Source organism: Panthera uncia (assembly GCF_023721935.1).
Source record: "Panthera uncia isolate 11264 chromosome A1 unlocalized genomic scaffold, Puncia_PCG_1.0 HiC_scaffold_17, whole genome shotgun sequence".
Classification (NCBI taxonomy): domain Eukaryota; kingdom Metazoa; phylum Chordata; class Mammalia; order Carnivora; family Felidae; genus Panthera; species Panthera uncia.
In genome coordinates, this window is record NW_026057577.1 from 31,497,633 (window position 1) to 31,518,023 (window position 20,391).

Sequence of the window (20,391 nt, forward strand, 5' to 3'; positions counted from 1 at the left end):
TCGTGACCTGGCTGAAGTCGGAGGCTTAACCGACTGCGCCACCCAGGTGCCCCTCTATTTTTTTATTTTTGAGAGAGACTGAGCACAAGCAAGGGAGGGACAGAGAATGAGGGAGACACAGAATCCGAAGCAGGCTCCAGGCTCTGAGCTGTCAGCACAGATTATGACGTGGGGCTTGAAGTCACCAACCGTGACATCATGACCTGAGCCAAAGTTGGACACTTAACCGGCTGAACCACCCAAGCACCCCTACATTTTTATAAACAAACAAATAAGTTTAATAAATATTTAATAATTACAAATATTTAACACATATAATAAAAATTAATTAATTAATTGATTGATTTAGGGAGATTATGAGTGGGAGAGGGGCAGAGAGAGAGGAGAGAGAGAGAATCCCAAGCAGGCTCCACACTGTCAATGCAGAGACTGATGCAGGGCTTGAACTCACAACTGACATCATGATCTTGAGCAGTAATTAAGAGTCAGGATGCTTAACTGACTTAGCCACCCAGGTGCCTCTATTTTTTTAATTAACATAGAAAATTGACTAGCCTGTGGCTAGCATCTTTTCATAAGTAGGAATACTTTGAAATATAGAGTCTATATAATGGAGTGCATTTTGTTTTAAAGTTTTTCCTTGCCTTTAACTTTTCTTACTTTGTCTCACCTTTTACTTTGGCTTGGGCAACTGATCCTTGCTGATGTACATGGCTGATTTAAGACTTCATAAATTGTAAAGACAGTGTTAATTCTACAGATCATGGTGTTAGAACTGACTTTTTACCCTGGAGCCTTAAACATTAAATGACATTATAGCAAACATTTACCATGCATCTTATAATTTATTGGCACTTTTTTCCATCCCCCTCAAATTTGGCAGTTTTAGGTATTGGCCTCTTTGAAGGCACTAAGGATTACATTTTGCCCTAACTTGAGTAGTAACTGCCAGAGCCCACTTAACCTCTTAGGGCTAGAGTGAAACTTCATATAATGAGGGGGTTGGACGAAATGATCATAAGCCTGTTGCAGCTCAGTGACTCTATTAAAATTCTATCACGATTCATTCTTCATTCCTGTTGGTCAGAAGGCATTGTGTATTCAGTTTTGAATACACAGTAAAAAAGAAAAATATCCGTTAAAACGTAGGTTAATAATGAACTTGAGGCATTGCATTTTCAGTTTTGAAACTGATGATTCTTGGGAAGGGAAAGAAGAAATAGATGTATACTCACTGGCAAAGGGCAAGCTTTTTTAAAGAAAAAACTTGGCATTTAACTTGAAATGAGTGCGTAAGAATAGTCCCTATAAAAAAAAGTTAAATGCAAAATATTTGCACAGACATTTACCAGTGTCAGAATAAATTGTATCAAGTGGAAAAGTTGGAGGGAGGCCAGTAGCTGCTGTCCTTGGGGTATTGATGTTTGACCTTGTACTTAAAGCTTGCTTGTGACCTCACCTCATGCATCACTGGTAAAGTTGGATTTAAGTGGAGTTGGGGGGGAGTGAAGAGGAGACAGGATTTCTTCTTACTGGGGCAGTTATACTTCACAGGGTGGCTTTGTTGGGATGGATTGTTATCATCTCTCACAGATAGCTGGAAGCCTTTAGGTAAAGAAAGCCTCTAATTTAGACATAACAGGATAAATTTGACTGCATTATTTATACAGTTAGATGAGATGTGTAAGATGAGGAAAATAGATTGGAATTGATTGTAAATGCATCTCTTTCTCAAACTTTGAGGATAGAGTCGTTCTGTTTTTATTGTTTTTTTGCTGTGAAATAGTTTGGCTAATGTCATGGAGCAGTTTTATACTCTACGTAGAAAAGGAAAAGAGAGCTAACTTATTTTCCTTGCAGTTCTCATTTGGTAACTTCACTAATAATGTGTAAGCTGACATGTAGATGTTCAAATTCAGTAGCATGAACATGATTTTTATGCTGGCATAATTTATATTTGCATTTGTGGTAGATCTTACCTAGGCCCCATTCAGTTGGAAGTATTGCTTCCAGTTCCTTTGAGAACAGTATCTACCATAGGGCAACTTGTATGTCTCTCATCTACCAAGAAGTATAACTTGCTTTTAGGCATTGGAGTTTTTGTATTAAATCTTGATGTTTCTGATCAATACTTTCCTCACCTTCTTGAATAATGGAGGGAACAGAAATGAGCACTAAGATTCAATAACACTTTTCTCTGCAGAAACAAATCATTGTGGATCCCTTGAGCTTCAGTGAGGAGCGCTTTAGGCCTTCCCTGGAGGAGCGCCTAGAGAGCATCATCAGTGGGGCTGCCCTGATGGCTGACTCGTCTTGCACGCGTGATGACCGGCGTGAGAGAATTGTGGCAGAGTGTAATGCTGTCCGCCAGGCCCTGCAAGACTTGCTCTCAGAGTACATGGGTAATGTGAGTATTCGAATTTTTCTTTGAAGTAAGAGGTGTTTTTCATAACAGATGCTGGATCTCAGATGTTTAAAAAAAATTTTTTTTTTAATGTCTATTTTTGAGAGACAGAGAGGGGTGGGAGCAGAGAGAGAAAGAGGAAGACACAGAATATGAAGCAAGCTCCAGGCTCTGACCTGTCAGCACAGAGCCCGATGTGGGGCTTGAACTGTGAGATCATGACCAGAGCCAAAGTCAGATGCTTGACCAACTGAGCCAACCAGGCACCCCTGGATCTGAGATGTTTTAAATAAAAATGACAAGTATGTTCTTGGCTCTGTGACCCTTTACAGTGGGGCAGAATTTTCAAGGAATGCATAAATAAACGGGGTTCTATGTTCCCCATCTTTTTAAAAAAATATTTATTTTTGAGAGACACACACACACACACACACACACACACACACACAGAATCTCAGGCAGCCTCCAGACTCCGATCTGTCAGCACAGAGCCTGACGTGGGGCTTGAACCCATGAACTGTGAGGTCAGGACCTGAGCTGAAGTCAGACACCCAACTGACTGAGCCATCCAGGCGCCTCTCCCAACTTTTCATATTGAAAAATTTTTAACTTGTGAAAATCATAGAGTGAACACCTATTTTTTATCTAGATTCATTAGTTATTATTTAGATACATGTGTATGTTTGTGTATATAAATGTATGGTGTATTTCTATAGATATATACATACATATAACATTTTTTTCTATTAAACATTGGAAGTAAATTGCTGACATTGTGTTGCTTAAACACTAAATATTTCAGCCCCCATGTCCTAAGGATAATGGCCTTCAGTATCCTCAAAATTTCCATTATCACATCTAGGTGGCCATCTAATTTTGGGCAAAAAAGAATGGTGAAAATATTTATAGTTGGGAATTTTTTTCATGAACCGTATAGAATGTCATAAGACTAGGTAATTACCAACTAGAGCTGTATTAGGCAAACTGAGTAGTAATTTTGAATTTTTAAGGTTTGTGTTTAAAAACTGGTGCTGATGGGGCGCCTGGGTGGCTCAGTCGGTTAAGCGTCCAACTTCAGCTCAGGTCACGATCTCGCGGTCCGTGAGTTCGAGCCCCGCGTCGGGCTCTGGGCTGATGGCTCAGAGCCTAGAGCCTGCTTCCAATTCTGTGTCTCCCTCTCTCTCTGCCCCTCCCCCGTTCATGCTCTGTCTGTCTCTGTCTGTCTCAAAAATAAATAAACGTTAAAAAAATAAAATAAAATAAAAACTGATGCTGTTAAAAAATAGAAAAAGAAAAGCAGTGCTGTAAAAAATTTTTTCCTTTAGGTAATACTGTATCTACTAATTTTTATTTCTGTTGTCATTATCTTCCTATTTCCTTTAATACTTCAATTCCAGTTGTTTAACGCTTGGAGTTATTGTAATTTATACCTTGTACCCAATATTTACTGTTGCAGGAAAGGAATAAATTAAATAAAATTTATATAAAATCATTTTAAAGGGAAAAGGAACAATACAAACTGGTTCTTACTAGTGATTTTTGCCTGTTTAATGCTTTTCAGGGAAAGGTCTTGATACTTTCTCATTTATTCATTTGCTGTACATCTTATTTGTTCACTTATATGCCTATTTAAGTGAACGTATAATAGTGGGTCATGATGGAGTTCCTAGGGGGAGGATGAATGCCTTAGTGTGTTTATCTTGTTTCTACCATATTGTGAAATTAGTGAAGCATATTGAATTTTTTAAGCCATTGCCATGTTTTGATCATATGCAGTCTACCTCAGAAAAATGAGATTAGAGGCTTAGTTAAATCAAATGGAAAAAGCAGCTGATAAGTCATAGTGAAAATGTGGTGCACATTTAAAAAACCTTATCTAAGTTTGAAAATCAGAAAATATAAAAAAATGGATAATTTGAAGAATGGTTCGTGATAGTAAGAGTTTTAAACGGGGGCGCCTGGGTGGCTCAGTCAGTTAAGTGTCCCACTGTTGATTTCAGCTCAGGTCATGATCTCACGGTATGTCAGTTCCAGCCTGCATTGGGCTCTGTGCTGACAGTATGACTTGGGATTCTGTCTCTCTCTCTATCTGTGCCCCTCCACCTCCCCTGTTTGCTCGCTCTCTCTCTCTCTCTCTCTCTCTCTCAAAATAAACAAATAAACTTAAAAAAAATTTTAAAAAAGTTTTAAACAGGGAAACAACGGACTCCGGGTATGTGTGTGGATCAGTTATCTGCTATCACATGTAGTACAATAGTGGTAAAAAAAAAAAAAAAAATCTAATGCAGTTATGATTAGGAAAACGCTTTGAAAACAGTCTTTGGGGGGGAAGAATATGTGGTAAGTTTGTTCTTATTGCTCCATATGAGAGCTTCCTAACCATTCTGCATATGAGAGCTTCCTAATGATCCCTTGAGTCTTGGGGTTGGTTGGATCTTGGGCTAGTTGTCTCTGGTCGTGAGTAACCTTCTAGTTTCTCTCCAGAGTGTCATACAAGGAATATTTTCAGTTTGTGCTGTGGATGTAAGTAAACGTAGGAAACGCTCATTTATACTTGAAGACCTGAAGACTATAACATCACTCTTACATAATAACATTTTATTATGTACGGAAAACTAGATCTTTGTACGGATCTATGTACGGAAGAATGATCTTTGTTTGGCTTAAATTTAAAGATCATGGTGGATATTTAGAAAGATATTATCTTGAGATTCAGATTATACTTTATTTTTTATTTTTTAAATTTTTTAAATGTTTATTTATTTTTGAGAGACAGAGAATGAGCAAGGGAGGGGCAGAGAGAAAGACACAGAATTTGAAGCAGGCTTCAGGCTCTGAGCTGTCAGCACCAAGACTCAGGCAGGGCTGAAACTCACAAGCTGTGAGATCATGACCTGAGCCAAAGTCAGATGCCCAACAAACTGAGCCACTCAGTCACCCTGAGATTCAGATTATATTTTAGAAGATTGTCTCTGGGCATATTTTTCTTAAAGATAAAATATTTAGTTCCTTTGTATTGACTCATGTAACCTTGAGCAGGCTAGGTGCTGTCAAAAGTGATGGAGTGAAGATAAAGTGGAGGTGGGGGGCTTGGGGGAGAGGGCAGTGAAGCACATTTGAAAGCTTAGTAAGTAATAGGGTCTGCAAGAAGCAGAAGCAACTGGGATTATAATTTTGCTTATTTATGAAGCTTTCAAAAACATATAGAACCTTTGGTAACAATCAACTGGCAGTGTCTGCCTATCACTCTGTTCATACTGAGTATGTGTCACATGCAAAGTCGAGTGCTGGGCACTGTGTAAAAGGAGGAATGATGCACTGATCGTTTCCTTTTGAGAGGGTCTCTATAGAGCATGTATAATAAGGACAATTTTTACTAGTCACTATTTTTATAGATAAAATAAAATCTTGCTATAGTCTCTAGTCTTGCTTCTTCATCCTGTGTTGCCACTTAGTAAGTTCCATTGGTTTTCCAAACTCTGTGGCAGTGATTCTGAATTTTAGATGCACATTAGAATCCCTGAGGAACTCTAAAAGAAATCTTGATGTGTAGGTTATACCCCATTTAAATCAGAGTCACTGAATTGAGGTCCAGGTGACAGTATTTTTAAAAGTTCCTCAGGTGGTTCCAATGGCAGAGAAACTCCTCTGGTGGTTTATTGCATGTGTCCTTTACTGTCTTCACTGCCTTTGCTTTATTCTAGGCTTTACTCAGTTTCTCTGTTTTCTAGTCTGTTCTACTTGCTCAGGCCAGCCTGAGCTTATGCCTTCAGTAGGACATAGTTGATTATGTGTTTGAAATTCTTTTCCCACTTCTTTAAAACCTAACCTGCTCTTGGTTCAGGGCCCACATTTCCCCCATCCCTTTGCTGAAGGCTATTTCAAACTGCACTATTCTGCATTATTTCTTTGTTGGTTGAAGTTTTGTACCCAATTGTTGACTTCCCTGAATTGTTGCTTAGTTGTATTTTCTTTATCCATGTAATTTCTGTAACTGTGTTTTAAGCTTTTAAAAGACAGGAAATATTTTTAAAATACTCTTTCAGGAACTAGTGTAATACTAGAGGAGGTACTTAGTAAGTGATTGCTTTATAAACTCATGCTGACTTGGGAGAATGAATAAAACGAACAATTTTGGATATTCATGGTGCTAGGGATACATTAGTGACTAAAATAAAAAAAGATCCTTCCCCTTATGGGCCTTACATTCTAGAAAGTTACAGGAAAGGAGGCCATGGGTGGTTTACCTCTACTTCCTGTAGATCTGTCAGTATACAGATGACATTAGTAGAAAAAATTAAACCGTGTGCTCTGAAACAAGCAGTGAGGCAAAGTGGTATCCTGGGTCATAGTAGAGTTAAATTTAATTCATCAGGTGAGAGCCAGACTCCCTCTTAAAGGCTCCAAGGGCCAGGAGGCCAACAGCCTTAATGTTCCTACATGCATTGTGGTTTAAAGTGTTGGAAGTTACTTTTGCCTGTATTGCTAACTTAACTGTAGAGAGCTAAGAGATATTGATGTTAAAAGTAATGCATTTGACCCTTACTTACTTAACATTATGGAAATGCCTCAGATGGATGACAGTAGAGGTCTTTTGACATTGAATGGATCTTGGTGGTTCCACAAATGATTTCCAGGTTTCCTTGAAATGAAATGTGGTTATTGTGGTTAAGTTTAATTTGTTCCTGCTCTGTCAGCTTAAGGTTACTCCTGGGAGGGTTCTAGAGAAAGAAAAACAGCTTGGATGGGTGTTATAACCTTAAAAGGTTTAAAAGTAAATGGATTGAAATAAAATGAAATATAATTGAATTTAAAAAATTATCACTCTATTTTTTCATAATTGAAAGTTTATGCATATGCAGTAAATTACTGAACCACCACTACCATATGTAGGAATATGCATTCTAATTTTTTCTCCTTTTTTGTATGGAGGTTTAAAAAAATTTTTTTTTAAATTTTAAAATAGTTTTAACCCTCTTTTTTTTTTCCATGTTTTATTTAATTTGAGAGAGAGAGCGAGAGCACACGTGTGTTCCCATGCACTTGGGGTTCAGAGAGAGAGGGAAGGAGAATCCCAAGCAGGCTCTGTTGTCAGCTCAGACATGGGCTCTGTTGAGGAATATGCTGGTTGTCAATATGTTGCTTTCACCCTTTATTAGGGCATCTGCTTTGAGTTGTTTTCCCAGTAGTAGAATTTACTGTAACCACGCTTATTTGTCTTTGTTACCACACCCATCTTCAAACCCCCAGACCTTTTCAAAAAATAAACAAAACTCTTCTTCCCCACTCCCTCACCCCCAGCTGCTAGAAAATTTAAAATTATGTAAGTAGTTTTTATTACTTGTTCACATTATATCTCTCTTGGGTAGTTGTAACTACTGGGTAACCAGCCAGTTAAGGTGAGTAGATAAGAGTTTAGCATCACCCTCCTCGTTGAATGTCCAAAATGGTACAGTATCCATATATAGTAGCTATCATAGCTTGTATTTTTCATACCTAAAACTTTAGTTTTAGACAAAAAAAATGGGTAGAACTTAGGACCTGGTGAGGATGATGTTGCTTAAGGATAAGTTTTATCTTTGTTCTTGCCCAAAAACATTGGCTACAGTGGTATTAGGATCCTAAAAGGGGAATTCAGTAACTGGGCATTTTTTGGTATTGTACTGGGCATATATTTGAGAGCTTTGACTATGTTAATACAGCAGGTATAAAATTTTTATTTGATTTGGATAATAATTTGATAAGGAATGTATGAATAGGATGCAGTTAATAGTCACTTTCAAAGATATATTGTTACTGTAGTGAAGGGAAGCACTTAATTTAGATGCTAATCTCTTCTCAGTTTTGCAAATGCCTTCCTGGAATCATATTAGCAAAGCCAGAGCTTCCCAGCCTTTGAAGGAGTCTTCGAAGAGCTTGTTACTATATCATTTTGTGCTGCATTTCTTATTTTCAAAATTAGAGTAGCTTACTTTTTTTCTGATTATAATTCTATGTTCGTTATATATCACGTGTACTCCTACCACCTATTTTTGGTGTCCAGCATTCCAGCCTCCATTGTGCATAATGTGTAGATGTACATACATATCTGTTCTTACCATGTCTTCTTTTTTTCTTTAAAAATAAAAAGTAAGGATTATCTGCATACCATATGCCACTGTGCTAAAACACATACATTATTACCTATTTTACTGCCATAATAACCCTTGGTGGTTATTTGGTTAAAAATGAATATACATACAGCTGAGATCTCTGACCTGAAAGTCTGAACTCTTAATACTTTTATCATTGTGCATCTTCACAGCAGCAAATACGATTTTACATCATCATCTTTAATGGCTGTGGAGTTTTCCACTGTTACCGCTTTATAGATGACTGTTATGAAATTAAATACTCCACCCTAAATAAGGTAAACCCAGGTGTGGTATAGCTGCTTGAAGTGAGTGGAACACAAAGATTTTTATAGTGTCCTCTCAAGCTAGGCTAGGCTGTCTGGTGTTACTTGAGTGTTACAGATGTTTCAGTTGGCTCCCGTGTGCAGCCACCCAGGCTGAGTTTTGTTATACATTATGCTATGGTTTCCATCTTTGTTTGAACCTTTGGGTTTCCTGCAGTAAACTCTCACCTGCATTGCTAGTTCATAGTTCTATAGCTGTGCTTTCATATGATTTTATTGATTTGTTAGTGTAAGCTTTTCTGTGAGCTGCCTGGCATATTTGGGAGAATTTAGGCATAAATAGATGCTGCATTGAATGCAAAATTTGAGCATGTGTCGGACTTGTTTCTATTGATGGAGCAGCATTTATTTATTAAAAAATTTTTTTTTTCAACGTTTTTTATTTATTTTTGGGACAGAGAGAGACAGAGCATGAACGGGGGAGGGGCAGAGAGAGAGGGAGACACAGAATCGGAAACATGCTCCAGGCTCCAAGCCATCAGCCCAGAGCCTGACGCGGGGCTCGAACTCACGGACCGCGAGATCGTGACCTGGCTGAAGTCGGACGCTTAACCGACTGCGCCACCCAGGCGCCCCTGAGCAGCATTTATTTAATTTGGAAATCTTAGTTGTCAAAAATTGTGTGATTTTTCTCATGGTGGGAGTTGAGAGTGAACATTTTGTGTTGCTTTCTAAGAGGTTCAAGGTACTTGCTATGGGTGCTACTCTGGAGTTATGAATTGCAGTATTTATTAATGGCAAGTTTTTAACCTTTTATGTTCAGAAAGATGCATGTTTATGTGTTAAATGAAATGGTACTGGCCTAACGGAGCAGTAGTGGAATGGTCTCTTGAGATTAGGAAGATGGAGTAGACATGGAAGCCTGCCCAGTGTCAGGCTGCAGATGGATTAGGTTTTAGGCTCTGTGAGATTGCTGTTAGACTATCCTTGATATTACCTTATGCTCTTAGGATATCGACAGACTTGAAAAGATTTTATATAAAAAAAATGTTTGGGATTAAAGGGTTAAGCCTCTAAACACATCAATATTAGTAAATTTTGCTATGTGGTGGGATAATAGGCAGTATAAATTTTCTTTTGTGTTTTTCTCCACATTTTTTGATGTTGTTTGTTATGGTCATAATGACAGAAGTAAACTTAGACCCTTATTTTATGCATCTTGAATTTTTAGGGGTGTGTGTGTGTGTGTGTGTGTGTGTGTGTGTGTGTGTGTTTAAAGATTCCATGTTTACATAATCTGTGAAACTAGCATGGGGCTTTTACCCATAGCCCCAAGACCAAGAGTCACAAGTGCCATTGACTGAGCCAGCCAGGTACCCCTTAGGCTTTGTTGATAATCCTGTACTGTGTTTATTTTCAAGGGATTATTAACATGGGAAAACTGAGGATTTTTCACTTTAATAAGGCCTTGATTCATCTTTTTAAGATAATAATTCATTCATGACTAGTTTGAAGTGATCCGTTACGTGGTTTTTTGTTTTACTATAATATACATTTCTGACAGGTGTTGGTCAAAATATAGTCTGTTATCAATGTGTGATAGTGATTGCTTCATCCTTTTCTTGAACTATTTATCCAAATGATTTTTATTATTATTTTTTTATGTTTATTTTTGAGAGAGAGAGCGTGGGTGAGAGTTGGGGAGGGGCAGAGAGAGACACACATACATAGAATCTGAAACAGGCTCCAGGCTCTGAGCTGTTAGCATAGAGCCCGATGCGGTGCATGAACTCAGGAATGACGAGATCATGACCTAGGCCGAAGTCAGATGCTTAACCAGCTGAGCCATCCAGGCGCCCCTATCCATGTGATTTTTGACCATGGAAGTATAGAATTGTAAAGTTTAGAATTTGAAAGTGCCGTTAGTTATCCAGGGCAAGAGTTGACAAATTGTAGTTCTCAGGTCATGTCTGTCTTGCTTCCTATTTTTGTAAATAAGATTTTATTGGAACACAGCTCTGTCCATTTGTGTACTTATCATCTATGGCTGCTTTTCCACTACAGTGGCATAGTTGAGTAGTTGTGATCTAGAATGTCTATATGTGACATACATCTAAAACTAAAAGTAAATGGCCTCTAAAGCCTAAAATATTTGCTCTCTGGCCATTTATAAAAGTTTGCTGAGACTTAATTTAGTCCAGACAACTAAGTCTTTTGAAGGTTCTAAATTACAAAATCAGTTTCTTTAATAGATATAAGACTATTTAGGTTATCTGTTTCTTCTTGGATAAATTTTTGAAGTTTGTGACTTTAAAGGAATTGGTCCATTTTATCCAATTAGTGAGAAATTTTATATGCAAGGAGTTGTTTGTAGCATTCTCATAGTATGTTTTTAGTGTTTATGGGGAGCCTGTAGCCATATTCACTAATTCTTTTTATAAATTTTTTTTTATGTTTATTTTTAAGAGCTAGAGACAGTGTGAGCAGGGAAGGGGCAGAGAGAGAGGGAGACACAAAATGTGAAGCAGGCTCCATGCTCTGAGCTGTCAGCACAGAGCCTGATGCAGGGCTCAAACTCACAAGCCAAGAGTACTTTTCACATGTGATGCTATAGACCGTGTGCAGTAAGCTTATGCTTCCATAGAATAGGACTTACTAAAGCTTGATCAAGTAACTTCTCCAGAGCTGCTTTCTCAACTATAAAACAGGGCCATTAATGTCTGCTCTTCCATGTGATCTTATTAAAAGGCACAGAGAACCAATCAAACACGGCTAGGTAAAATGATGAAGGTGGGATAATGGGTAGTAGTATTACAAAACATATCAAAGTGCTTTGAAACAAAAGAGCAATAAATGAAGTATAGCTAAGAACAAGGTAAACAGGGATCTGCATAGACTGAGACTGAAGGTGTTGTCTCTTTTTTATTTTAGTTTTTTTAATGTTTATTTATTTTTGAGAGATAGAGATAGAGCACCAGCGGGGAAGGGGACAGAGAGAGGGAGATAGAGAATCCGAAGCAGGCTCCAGTCTCTGAGCTGTCAGCATAGAGTCTGATGCAGGGCTTGAACCCACAGACCGTGAGATCATGACCTGAGGTGAAGTCGAATGCTCAACTGACTGAGCCACCCAGGCGCCCCAGGGCTGTTCCCTCTTAAAGAGTGGCACGTCCTTCCTGGCTTTGGGTGACAACTCCTATTCCTTGGTGCTCTCTTCGTGGAGCAAAGAGCCAAAGTGGTAGTCCACACCCCCAGTCCGCATGATCTTCAGTTCAAGCATTTAAATCACAACTGACAAGAAGTGTCTTTTTCCCTCCTCCCTTGGTGGGGGGGAGTGGTAGAGAATAGATAACTTACTTGATATGAACATAAAACTATAAAGTGCTATACAGTTGAAAATTGGCATTGTTTTAGAAAGTTGTAATATATTTCCTTTTTCCTCATTTATTCTCTTTGGCCCAAAGAGTAGGCTTTACTTTGGGCAAAGTTGTCATCTGTTGATAATAAGAAATTAATTCATTTAGAATATTGTAATTGTTTAAATGGGCAAACTAGGTGTTTTGGGAGGCTACCTGTTTATTTTATCTAGAATGTCCATATGTGACATACATGTAAAATTAAAGTTTATCAGTCATAACTTTCTTCATTAATATTTTCTGTCCATTGATCTTTGTGTTTTAATGTTTATTTATTTATTTTAAGAGCAAACAAGCAAGTGGGGGAGGGGCAGGGAGAGAGAGGGGGAGAGAGAGTCCCAAGCAGGTTCTGTGTGGCCACCACAGAGCCCCATGCCAGGCTTAATTCCCTGAACTATGAGATCGTGACCTGAGCCGAAATTGAGTTGGATGCTCAACCATTTGACCCACCCAGGCGCCTCTGTCCATTGATCTCAAATTTTTTTGTAATTACGTGTTCTAGAAGACTCATGGTAGTTAATAAAAACTCTTGAGTTTCCAAACTGTCCTTGCCAGAGACAGGTATAGTCTGCTGTGCTAGGAAATTTCTTTTTCTCTCATTTCAGTCCTGCTTTCTTGAAAGTTAGTTTGGTTTTCATATTTCTTAGTCATAATATAAAATTAGAAGGGTGAAAGTCTGTGGAATGTGATGTTTTCTTCTCTAAGTGAATGTCCTTATTCTTTCTGTTTATTTTGGGTTGAATCTGTGTTCAACATCTGATGACTGCTAAGTAAGTGCTTGACAGTCACTAAATAGCTTATTTATTTTAAAGTGGAATATGGATATTTAGAACCAAAATCAGTTCTGAGACTGCTGAGAACTGATTTTGTTTGGTCATTCTCTGAAAATGGCACCGGGACCTTTTCATAATGGCATGATTTGGAGACATAGTATAAGAAAGATACTTTCTTGCAGTGATTTATGCTAAAACATCTGGACAGTAAATTGTCTTACAAGTGTTATTTTCAGATGTGTTGAAATGATTGGCCTCCTGTTCTGGTTTTATTCCAGTTGCAGATTGTCTGACTTTCGGTTTAGTAAAAAATTTGCATTTTGTAATTGTCTACCAAATAGAATGCAGTGTAGCATCTTATTTCAAGGCTTCCTTGCTAATTGTCCTTTAAATTTAGTGTCAGAGCTTACTTGTCCTGAATTACTTCTTTCTACTTTGAGGCAGAATTATTGGTTTTGTAGATTTAAATACGAAACTCCTCTTCTAGGAATGAAAAGATTTATGTTTTGGCTTGCCTTTGTTTTGTGTCTGTATGAACATTGATTATTATTCCTTAGTATAAAGAACTTTGAAATACGGTGTAAGAAAAGTTGTAAATATTTGACCAGTGATATCCTGTTATCATCTTTAAAGCTCATAATCATAAGTATACTTGTTGCCGGGAAGCAGAACTTACTTATCTTGCTGCTGCTTTTTTTTTTTTTTTTGATGATTATGTACTGTGAAAAATATATAAAACCATTATATGTGGGAAAATTGGTTTTTAAAAGTTGGTTGTTCATATAAATACCCTTAGTGACTTCTCTTGTGATAAAGGATCCCCTTGCCCCTTGACTTTTTCGAAGTGACTTTTAAAATTTCTTAATTGAGGAAATGGACTCAAAAGTGTTAGGAGGACATTTGTTGGTCTCTCTTTCTCTTTCTCTTTCTCTTTCTCTTTCTCTTTCTCTTTCTTTCAAGTTTGTTTACGCAGAGAGAGAGAGAGAGAGAGAGAGAGAGAGAGCGCGCACACATGTGTGGTCTGGTGAGAAGCAGAGAGGCGGGTAGAGAGAATCCGAAGCAGGCTCCATGCTGTCAGTGCAGAGCCTGACTTGGGGCTCCATCTCAGGAACTGTGAGATCATGACCTGAGCCAAAATCACGAGTCCAGATGCTTAACTGACTGAGCCACCCAGGTGCCCCTGGTTTTTCTTTTTTAAAGCAGTGTTAAATTTTATAGCATTCAGAAAAAAAAAAAATCCAGTTTTAAATACTGGAAATTTCTAATCAGTGTTTTTTAATTTTTATTTTATTTTTAATGCTTTTATTTATTTTTGAGAGAGAGAGAGAGAGATATTGATTGAGTGCAAGCAGGGGAGGGGCAGAGAGAGAGAGGGAGACACGGAATCTGAAGCAGGCTCCTGGGTCTGAGCGGTTAGCACAGAGCCCGACGTGGGGCTCGAGCTTGTGAACTACAAGATCATGATCTGAGCCGGAGTTGCACGCTCGACCGACTGAGCCACCCAGGCACCCTGTCTAATCATTGTTTTTTTAAAGCTGACTCTATTGGCTAGCTCTTCTTTGCTATATCCACAGCTCTTTCATTTTCGCAAACTCTAGAAGCTAAAATCAAAAATTTTTTTCTCTTGACTAGGGTTTCCTAGCAAGTACAAAATTAGCTGTTAATTTAAAGCTACCCTGAATCAAGAATTACATTAATTTTAGGTTATAATGATGAATGTCAGTAACTGTATGGTTGTTTGTTTATTTATTATTTGAGGCTTTGGTCAAGTGCTGGTTCTTTCAACTCTCAAGAGTTGACATGATTTTAATATTTAAATATGAACATAGATTTATGGAGAATGGTACATATAGGAGAACCCCTTATTAAATGACACAGTGTTGTGGATGTGTTTAAAAATATTCCAGCAACAAAATAATATCACAAATGAAACAGGAAAGCAGAAGGTTGATGGTGGTTAAAGCTTGGTGACATTGCATAAGGAATTTGATTTACTGTTCCTAATTCTTTTGGACATGTTTGGAAAATCCCATAGTAAGTTTAAAAAAAAAGATATCTCATCATCACTATGGTTATTTGAGTAGTAGGATATTAGATGTCTAGGGACATAGTTCTTGCCATCTTTACTGCCTTTCTGAGGGCATTTGTCTGTCTTGCAACCTCTGGAAGACCATCCAGCCCCCTTCTCCATACCCCAGTTCATAGGCTGGCCTGTGTTGTCTCTTAGGCCAATTAGATTCTCTTGAGGATTTGTAAGGGAAAATAATGAGAAAATGATACAATTAGTAAATGGGAACTAAAGCAGGAAATTATGACATTAGTTAGAGTCATGAGGGGTCATGGTAGAGTGAATTTGTGATTGAGCAGCAGCTATGAATTAGATGGGTAGCATAGAGGGTAAGAATGGGTCGGGTATTTGAGACTGGAGAAGGATGCAACCAGCTAAGAGGATCTGAGGCTGCCTGTATTGGTACTTGTAAGGCTACTTGCTGAGCTATGCTTGGGTTCTTGTACACTTGTGTCCTTTATCACTAGATTTGGTCTCTTTTTTCTCCAAAAAGAAGCAAAACTAGTGTATTTATTGGATGATACCGTTTTTTTGGCTAAATTCTTAGTAAGCACTTTTTTAGAAGGTAGAAAATGGTTATTGCTTAATCATTTAGGCATTCCATGATCTAGTTCCTCAAGCATTAGCAGAGCCATTGCCCTCCCCTGAGTAATTTCTTTCCTTTTTTTTTTTTTTTTTAAAGTTTATTTAGTTGTTTTTGAGAAAGAGACAGAGAGAGAGTGAGCAGGAGAGGGCTAGAGAGAGAGAGGGAGATACAGAATCTGAAGCAGGCTCCAGGCTCTGAGCTATCAGCACAGTGCCTTACGTGGGGCTCAAACTCATGAACCGCAAGATCATGACCTGAGCTGAAGTTGGACACTCAACCGACTGAGCCACCCAGGCTCAGAAACACCCAGGCTCAGAGCCACCAGGCTCTGAAAGTTGATTTATTTATTTTGAGAGAAATAGTGTGAGTGGGGGAGAGGGAGAGAGAGAGGGAGAGACTCCCAAGCAGGCTCCATGCTGTCAGCTGTCAGTGCGGAGCCCCACATGGGGACCCCACCAAGCTTGAGACCATGACCTGAGTTGAAATCAAGCCACTGAGCCACCCAAGTGCCCCTTCCCTGAGTCATTTCTTAAAGCTCTATTATGTATAGTGTGAAACTTTTAGTTTGTTTTCAACTTGACTGTTACATAGTTTAGTAGTAATGTTTACCTTGTTATTCACTAGACTTTGATTGAATAGAATTGAATAAATGGTCGTAGTCAGGGCTTAATGCGGGGAGAATAATTTGTGTTCGTGAGATTTCCTACTAATTGAGAAGATGCCTCAGTAGTTATTGGTGGCTTAAACGCTATTTTGTTGTTCAAATGATTTTTGAGTCCTTGCTTTTGCTGTTGATTATGACGGCATGGCCTATAGCTAGAGAAAGCCTTGCTTGAATATGAACATCCTGTCTACTGTTAACTATCTTGTTTTTCCTTTTTCCTTTTTTTTTGTGTGTGTGTGGGGAGAGGGGTGGGGGGACAGCGAAAGAGACAATCTTAAGCAGGTCCTATCCCCAGCACAGAGCTTGATGTAGAGCTCCATCTCATGACTGTGAGGTCATCACCTGAGCCAAAATCAAGAGTCAGCCACTTAACTGACTCAGCCACTCAGGTGCCCCATGTTTTTCCTTTTTTAGTATTCTTTCTTTGGGCAAAAACAAGAATGAAGAGATCTGGCACAGAAGAGATAATACTGATACAATGGAGTTTAAAAAAAAAGTACAAATGAAATTCTTTTATTATTGTAAAGCACTGGAGCAAGCATGAAACTATATTAAATAGGATATACAGAGACAAAACGACAAGGTTGACATTGATTGGCATTGAGGAGTGGGTGAAGGGAGAAACAACAATAGATTTAGAATTAGATATAAATTAGTAGGCAGGGGATGGTAAACCTCTTGGCTTGGTGGGAATGAAGACACATTAAAGAACTGTTTTATAAGCAAAGCTGGCTGGAAACAGTCCTCCTTCCCCCTGTTAGTGGGTGGCTCACTGACATTATCAGAGGTCTTGGGAAATATTTGCCTTTTCCCCTTTAATTTGATCCTGTGTATAAAGTTCCTGCTCAGACTCTAGATTAGGGACTTGTGGAGAGAGGTGTTTTGATCATATTGTTATTTTCATATTATAATATCTTCATTTGGCAGCTTTTTTTGTAGGGTGGATTTAGTCTTTGATATGTTTCCTCAGGCCCAAGAAAATTATCTGCTAAAGTAGAAAGGAAACTATTCCATTTAGCCTCTAGACAGTGACACATTAAGGACTAATGACTGCCAAAAGGAAATGTCAAACACTAAGCTAGTCTACTTTCTTTGGCAGCTGAGAATCCGGTGAATCAACAGTTTTAGGGGGTGTATATTTGATGTGGGTGGAAGAAGAGAGTGTCTAACATTCTTTAAGGCCCTGTTAAGTTCAGCGCTCTTGGACTTGGTGCCAGCTTCTACTTTTGTAAACTCAAGCAAGAAAGACACATGCTATAGAATACTTTTCATGTAGGTAATACTAGATAGAAACATTGTGAAATTTGTTTATGGGCTTTGTTTTTATGTATTTTTACTTAATTGTTGATAGCTGGCTTAAATGTGTTGCATTTGTATGCAGGAGCATACTTTAGAGTTTCGATTGCTTTTTGTACCCTTTACCCCAAATAGGAGTTATCTGAAGAGTCTTTTTTTAATTTTTTTAAATTTTTTATTTTTGAAATGTGTATTTAGGTTTGAGAGAGAGAAAGAGAGAGAGAATCCAAAGCAGGCTCCAGGCTCTAGGCTCTGAGCTGTCAGCACAGAGCCCAATGTGGGGCTCGAACCCACAAACCGCAAGATCATGACCTGAGCCAAAGTCAGATGCTCAACCGACTGAGCCACTCAGGCATTCCTCTGAAGAGTCTTTTGAAAGAGAATGGATTGTGATTCTGGAGGTTTAAGGAGCAAATTTAGACTGAATACTAAAAATTACTTTTAAGGGAAGGACAACACATTTATAACTTGAAACTTAAAATCAAGTTTGGTCACCATGTCATGGATATTGAAAATTTAGTCCTTAAAAATTCACATGCAAGAATGTGGGTGGATAGCTAAAGGATACAAGTGATGAAAATGTTCTAATGGTAATGGTTGCACATATCAATATACTAAAAAACATGGAATTGTACACTTAAAATTTTTTTTTAATGTTTATTTCTGAGAGAGAGAGAGAAAGAGTGAGAGTGCACACAAGCAGGGGTGGCGCAGAGAGAGGAGACAGGATCTAAAGCCGGCTCTGTGCTGACAGCAGACAGCCCCATGTGGGGCTCGAACTAACCGACTGAGCCACCCAGGTGCCCCTGGAATTGTACTTTTTTTTTTTAATGTTTACTTTTTTATTTTTGAGAGAGAGAGAGAGAGAGAGAGAGAGAGAGAGCAAGCAGGGCAGGGGCAGAGAGAGAGGGAGACACAGAATCCAAAGCAGGCCCCAGGCTCGTGAGCACAGGGCCCGACGTGGGGCTTGAACCCACAAACTATGAGATCATGACCTGAGCCAAAGTCGGATGCTCAACCAGCTGAGCCACCCAGGTGCCCCTGGAATTGTACATTTTAATTGAGTGATTTATATATTAATTATATCTTAATATACATTCTAATCAGTATACATCGTAAAGCTGTTTAAAAACATTCACATCTTTTTCCATACATGTCTATATGCGTTTATACACATATATCTGTGCTAATGATGTGATGAGTGTTTTATATTTCTTATAGGAGATAGGAGCCGAGGCAATTGTTGTATCCTATTTGAAGTAAAGAATGTTTTTCCCAGTTTGAAATGGGGTCCATGTTTGCTATTGCCCTCAGAATGATACTGGTTACATTAAAAGCCTACATTGTCTCAAAGTCGGCCTCTTTAATCTGGCTTTGTATTGAACAGACTAATGGCCTCCAGTTTTGTGTGGCTATTTCATTTAAATTATGAATATGTTGAGTTAAAGGTTTTTGAACCAAAAGTAGTTTAAAAACTCAGAAATCAGATTGAACATGTATCATTTCAATTCTTCATTTTTATTTTGTCTCTGTGAAAAGTGATACATCTGTGCAGTGTGCATCTTGTTGGTCCTTAAATCATCACGTTTTAAAGATTTTGGATTTTTCTCTTGACAGTTTTGCATATAATCACCTAGAATTTGATTATACAACTCTAAGTACTATGGAAATGAATCAGCCTTTTTTATTAATGACATAATCTTTTGAGATTTAAAAAGAATTTTTTTAATGTTTATTTTTGAGAGAGAATGAGAGAGTGTGTACGAGCGAGCACAAGATGGGGAGAGAGAGAGGGAGACACAGAATCTGAAGCAGGCTCAGGCTCTGAGCTGTCAGCACAGAACCTGATGCAGGGCTTCAACCCACAAACTGTGAGATCATGATCTGAGACAAAGTCTGATGCTTAAACTGACTGAGCCACCCAGGCACCCCTTTTTAGATTTTTTTGTGTGATGAGAGGAATACAATGGATTTGGGGAAGGATTTTGGTTGAAACAGTGGTGCTCATAAATATATAGTAGTATCTCATAGCTATAGTCTAGAATCACATGAACTTGAAGGAATAGCAAAAAAGTTGTAGCAGAGGTTGTCAGTGAAGTGGCCTGTTTGAACCAATATTCGTTAATTTGTTTATCTATAATAGATGTTTGCTCTTACTGCTTTTTGGGGTATTGCTTGTAGCTGAACAGGATGTGTTTTCAGTTTACTTGATGCAGACTTTTCCTGACTTTTGTGGTGTACCTACCAAACCTGTAGGTGCTTATCCTATAGGGTTGCTGCTTCCCAGTATAGGCCAAAATTAGCAGTCTCCTTACGGGTTTCAGTGATCCTAAGGCTTAATCACAGAAGTTTGCTGAGGTTTTTTTTTTTTTTAGTGTTTGTTTATTTTGAGAGAAAGAGTATGCATGCAAGAATGGGGGAGGAGCAGAGGGGGAGAAGAAGAGAGAGAATCCCAAGCAGGCTATGCACTATCAGCGCAGAGCCCAATGCAGGGTTTGATCCCATGAACCGTGAGATCATGTCCTGGGCTGAAATCAAGAGTGGGATGCTTAACCAACTGAACTACCCACATGCCCCATAAGTTTGTTGAGTTTTATCATAGAAATTGCCAGCAGCAATTTTACAAGCAGAAAGTAGGTCTTACTTCACTCTGTGTACATAGTACAAAATTATAGCAACTAACAAGAGGTCAAATTAACCATAATGAACTCTTTCCAGGGTTTTTCCATTCATGTTAATTTGCTGTGTACTTCATTTCTTTTATCTACTGGTGCTTGCTACCAGACCAGG

General features: G+C 38.4%; 1 protein-coding gene across 5 annotated transcripts in view; it reads left to right on the top strand.

Annotated features, from left to right (window-relative positions):
• The window catches only part of CTNNA1 (catenin alpha 1), a 184,651-nt gene that overhangs the window by 74,114 nt on the left and 90,146 nt on the right, over window positions 1-20,391 (top strand). For all 5 annotated transcript variants that reach the window (XM_049649300.1, XM_049649301.1, XM_049649302.1 and 2 more), the window contains exon 7: window positions 2,204-2,407. In XM_049649300.1, the coding sequence (XP_049505257.1) occupies window positions 2,204-2,407 (204 nt within the window). The remainder of the gene's footprint in view (window positions 1-2,203; window positions 2,408-20,391) is intronic.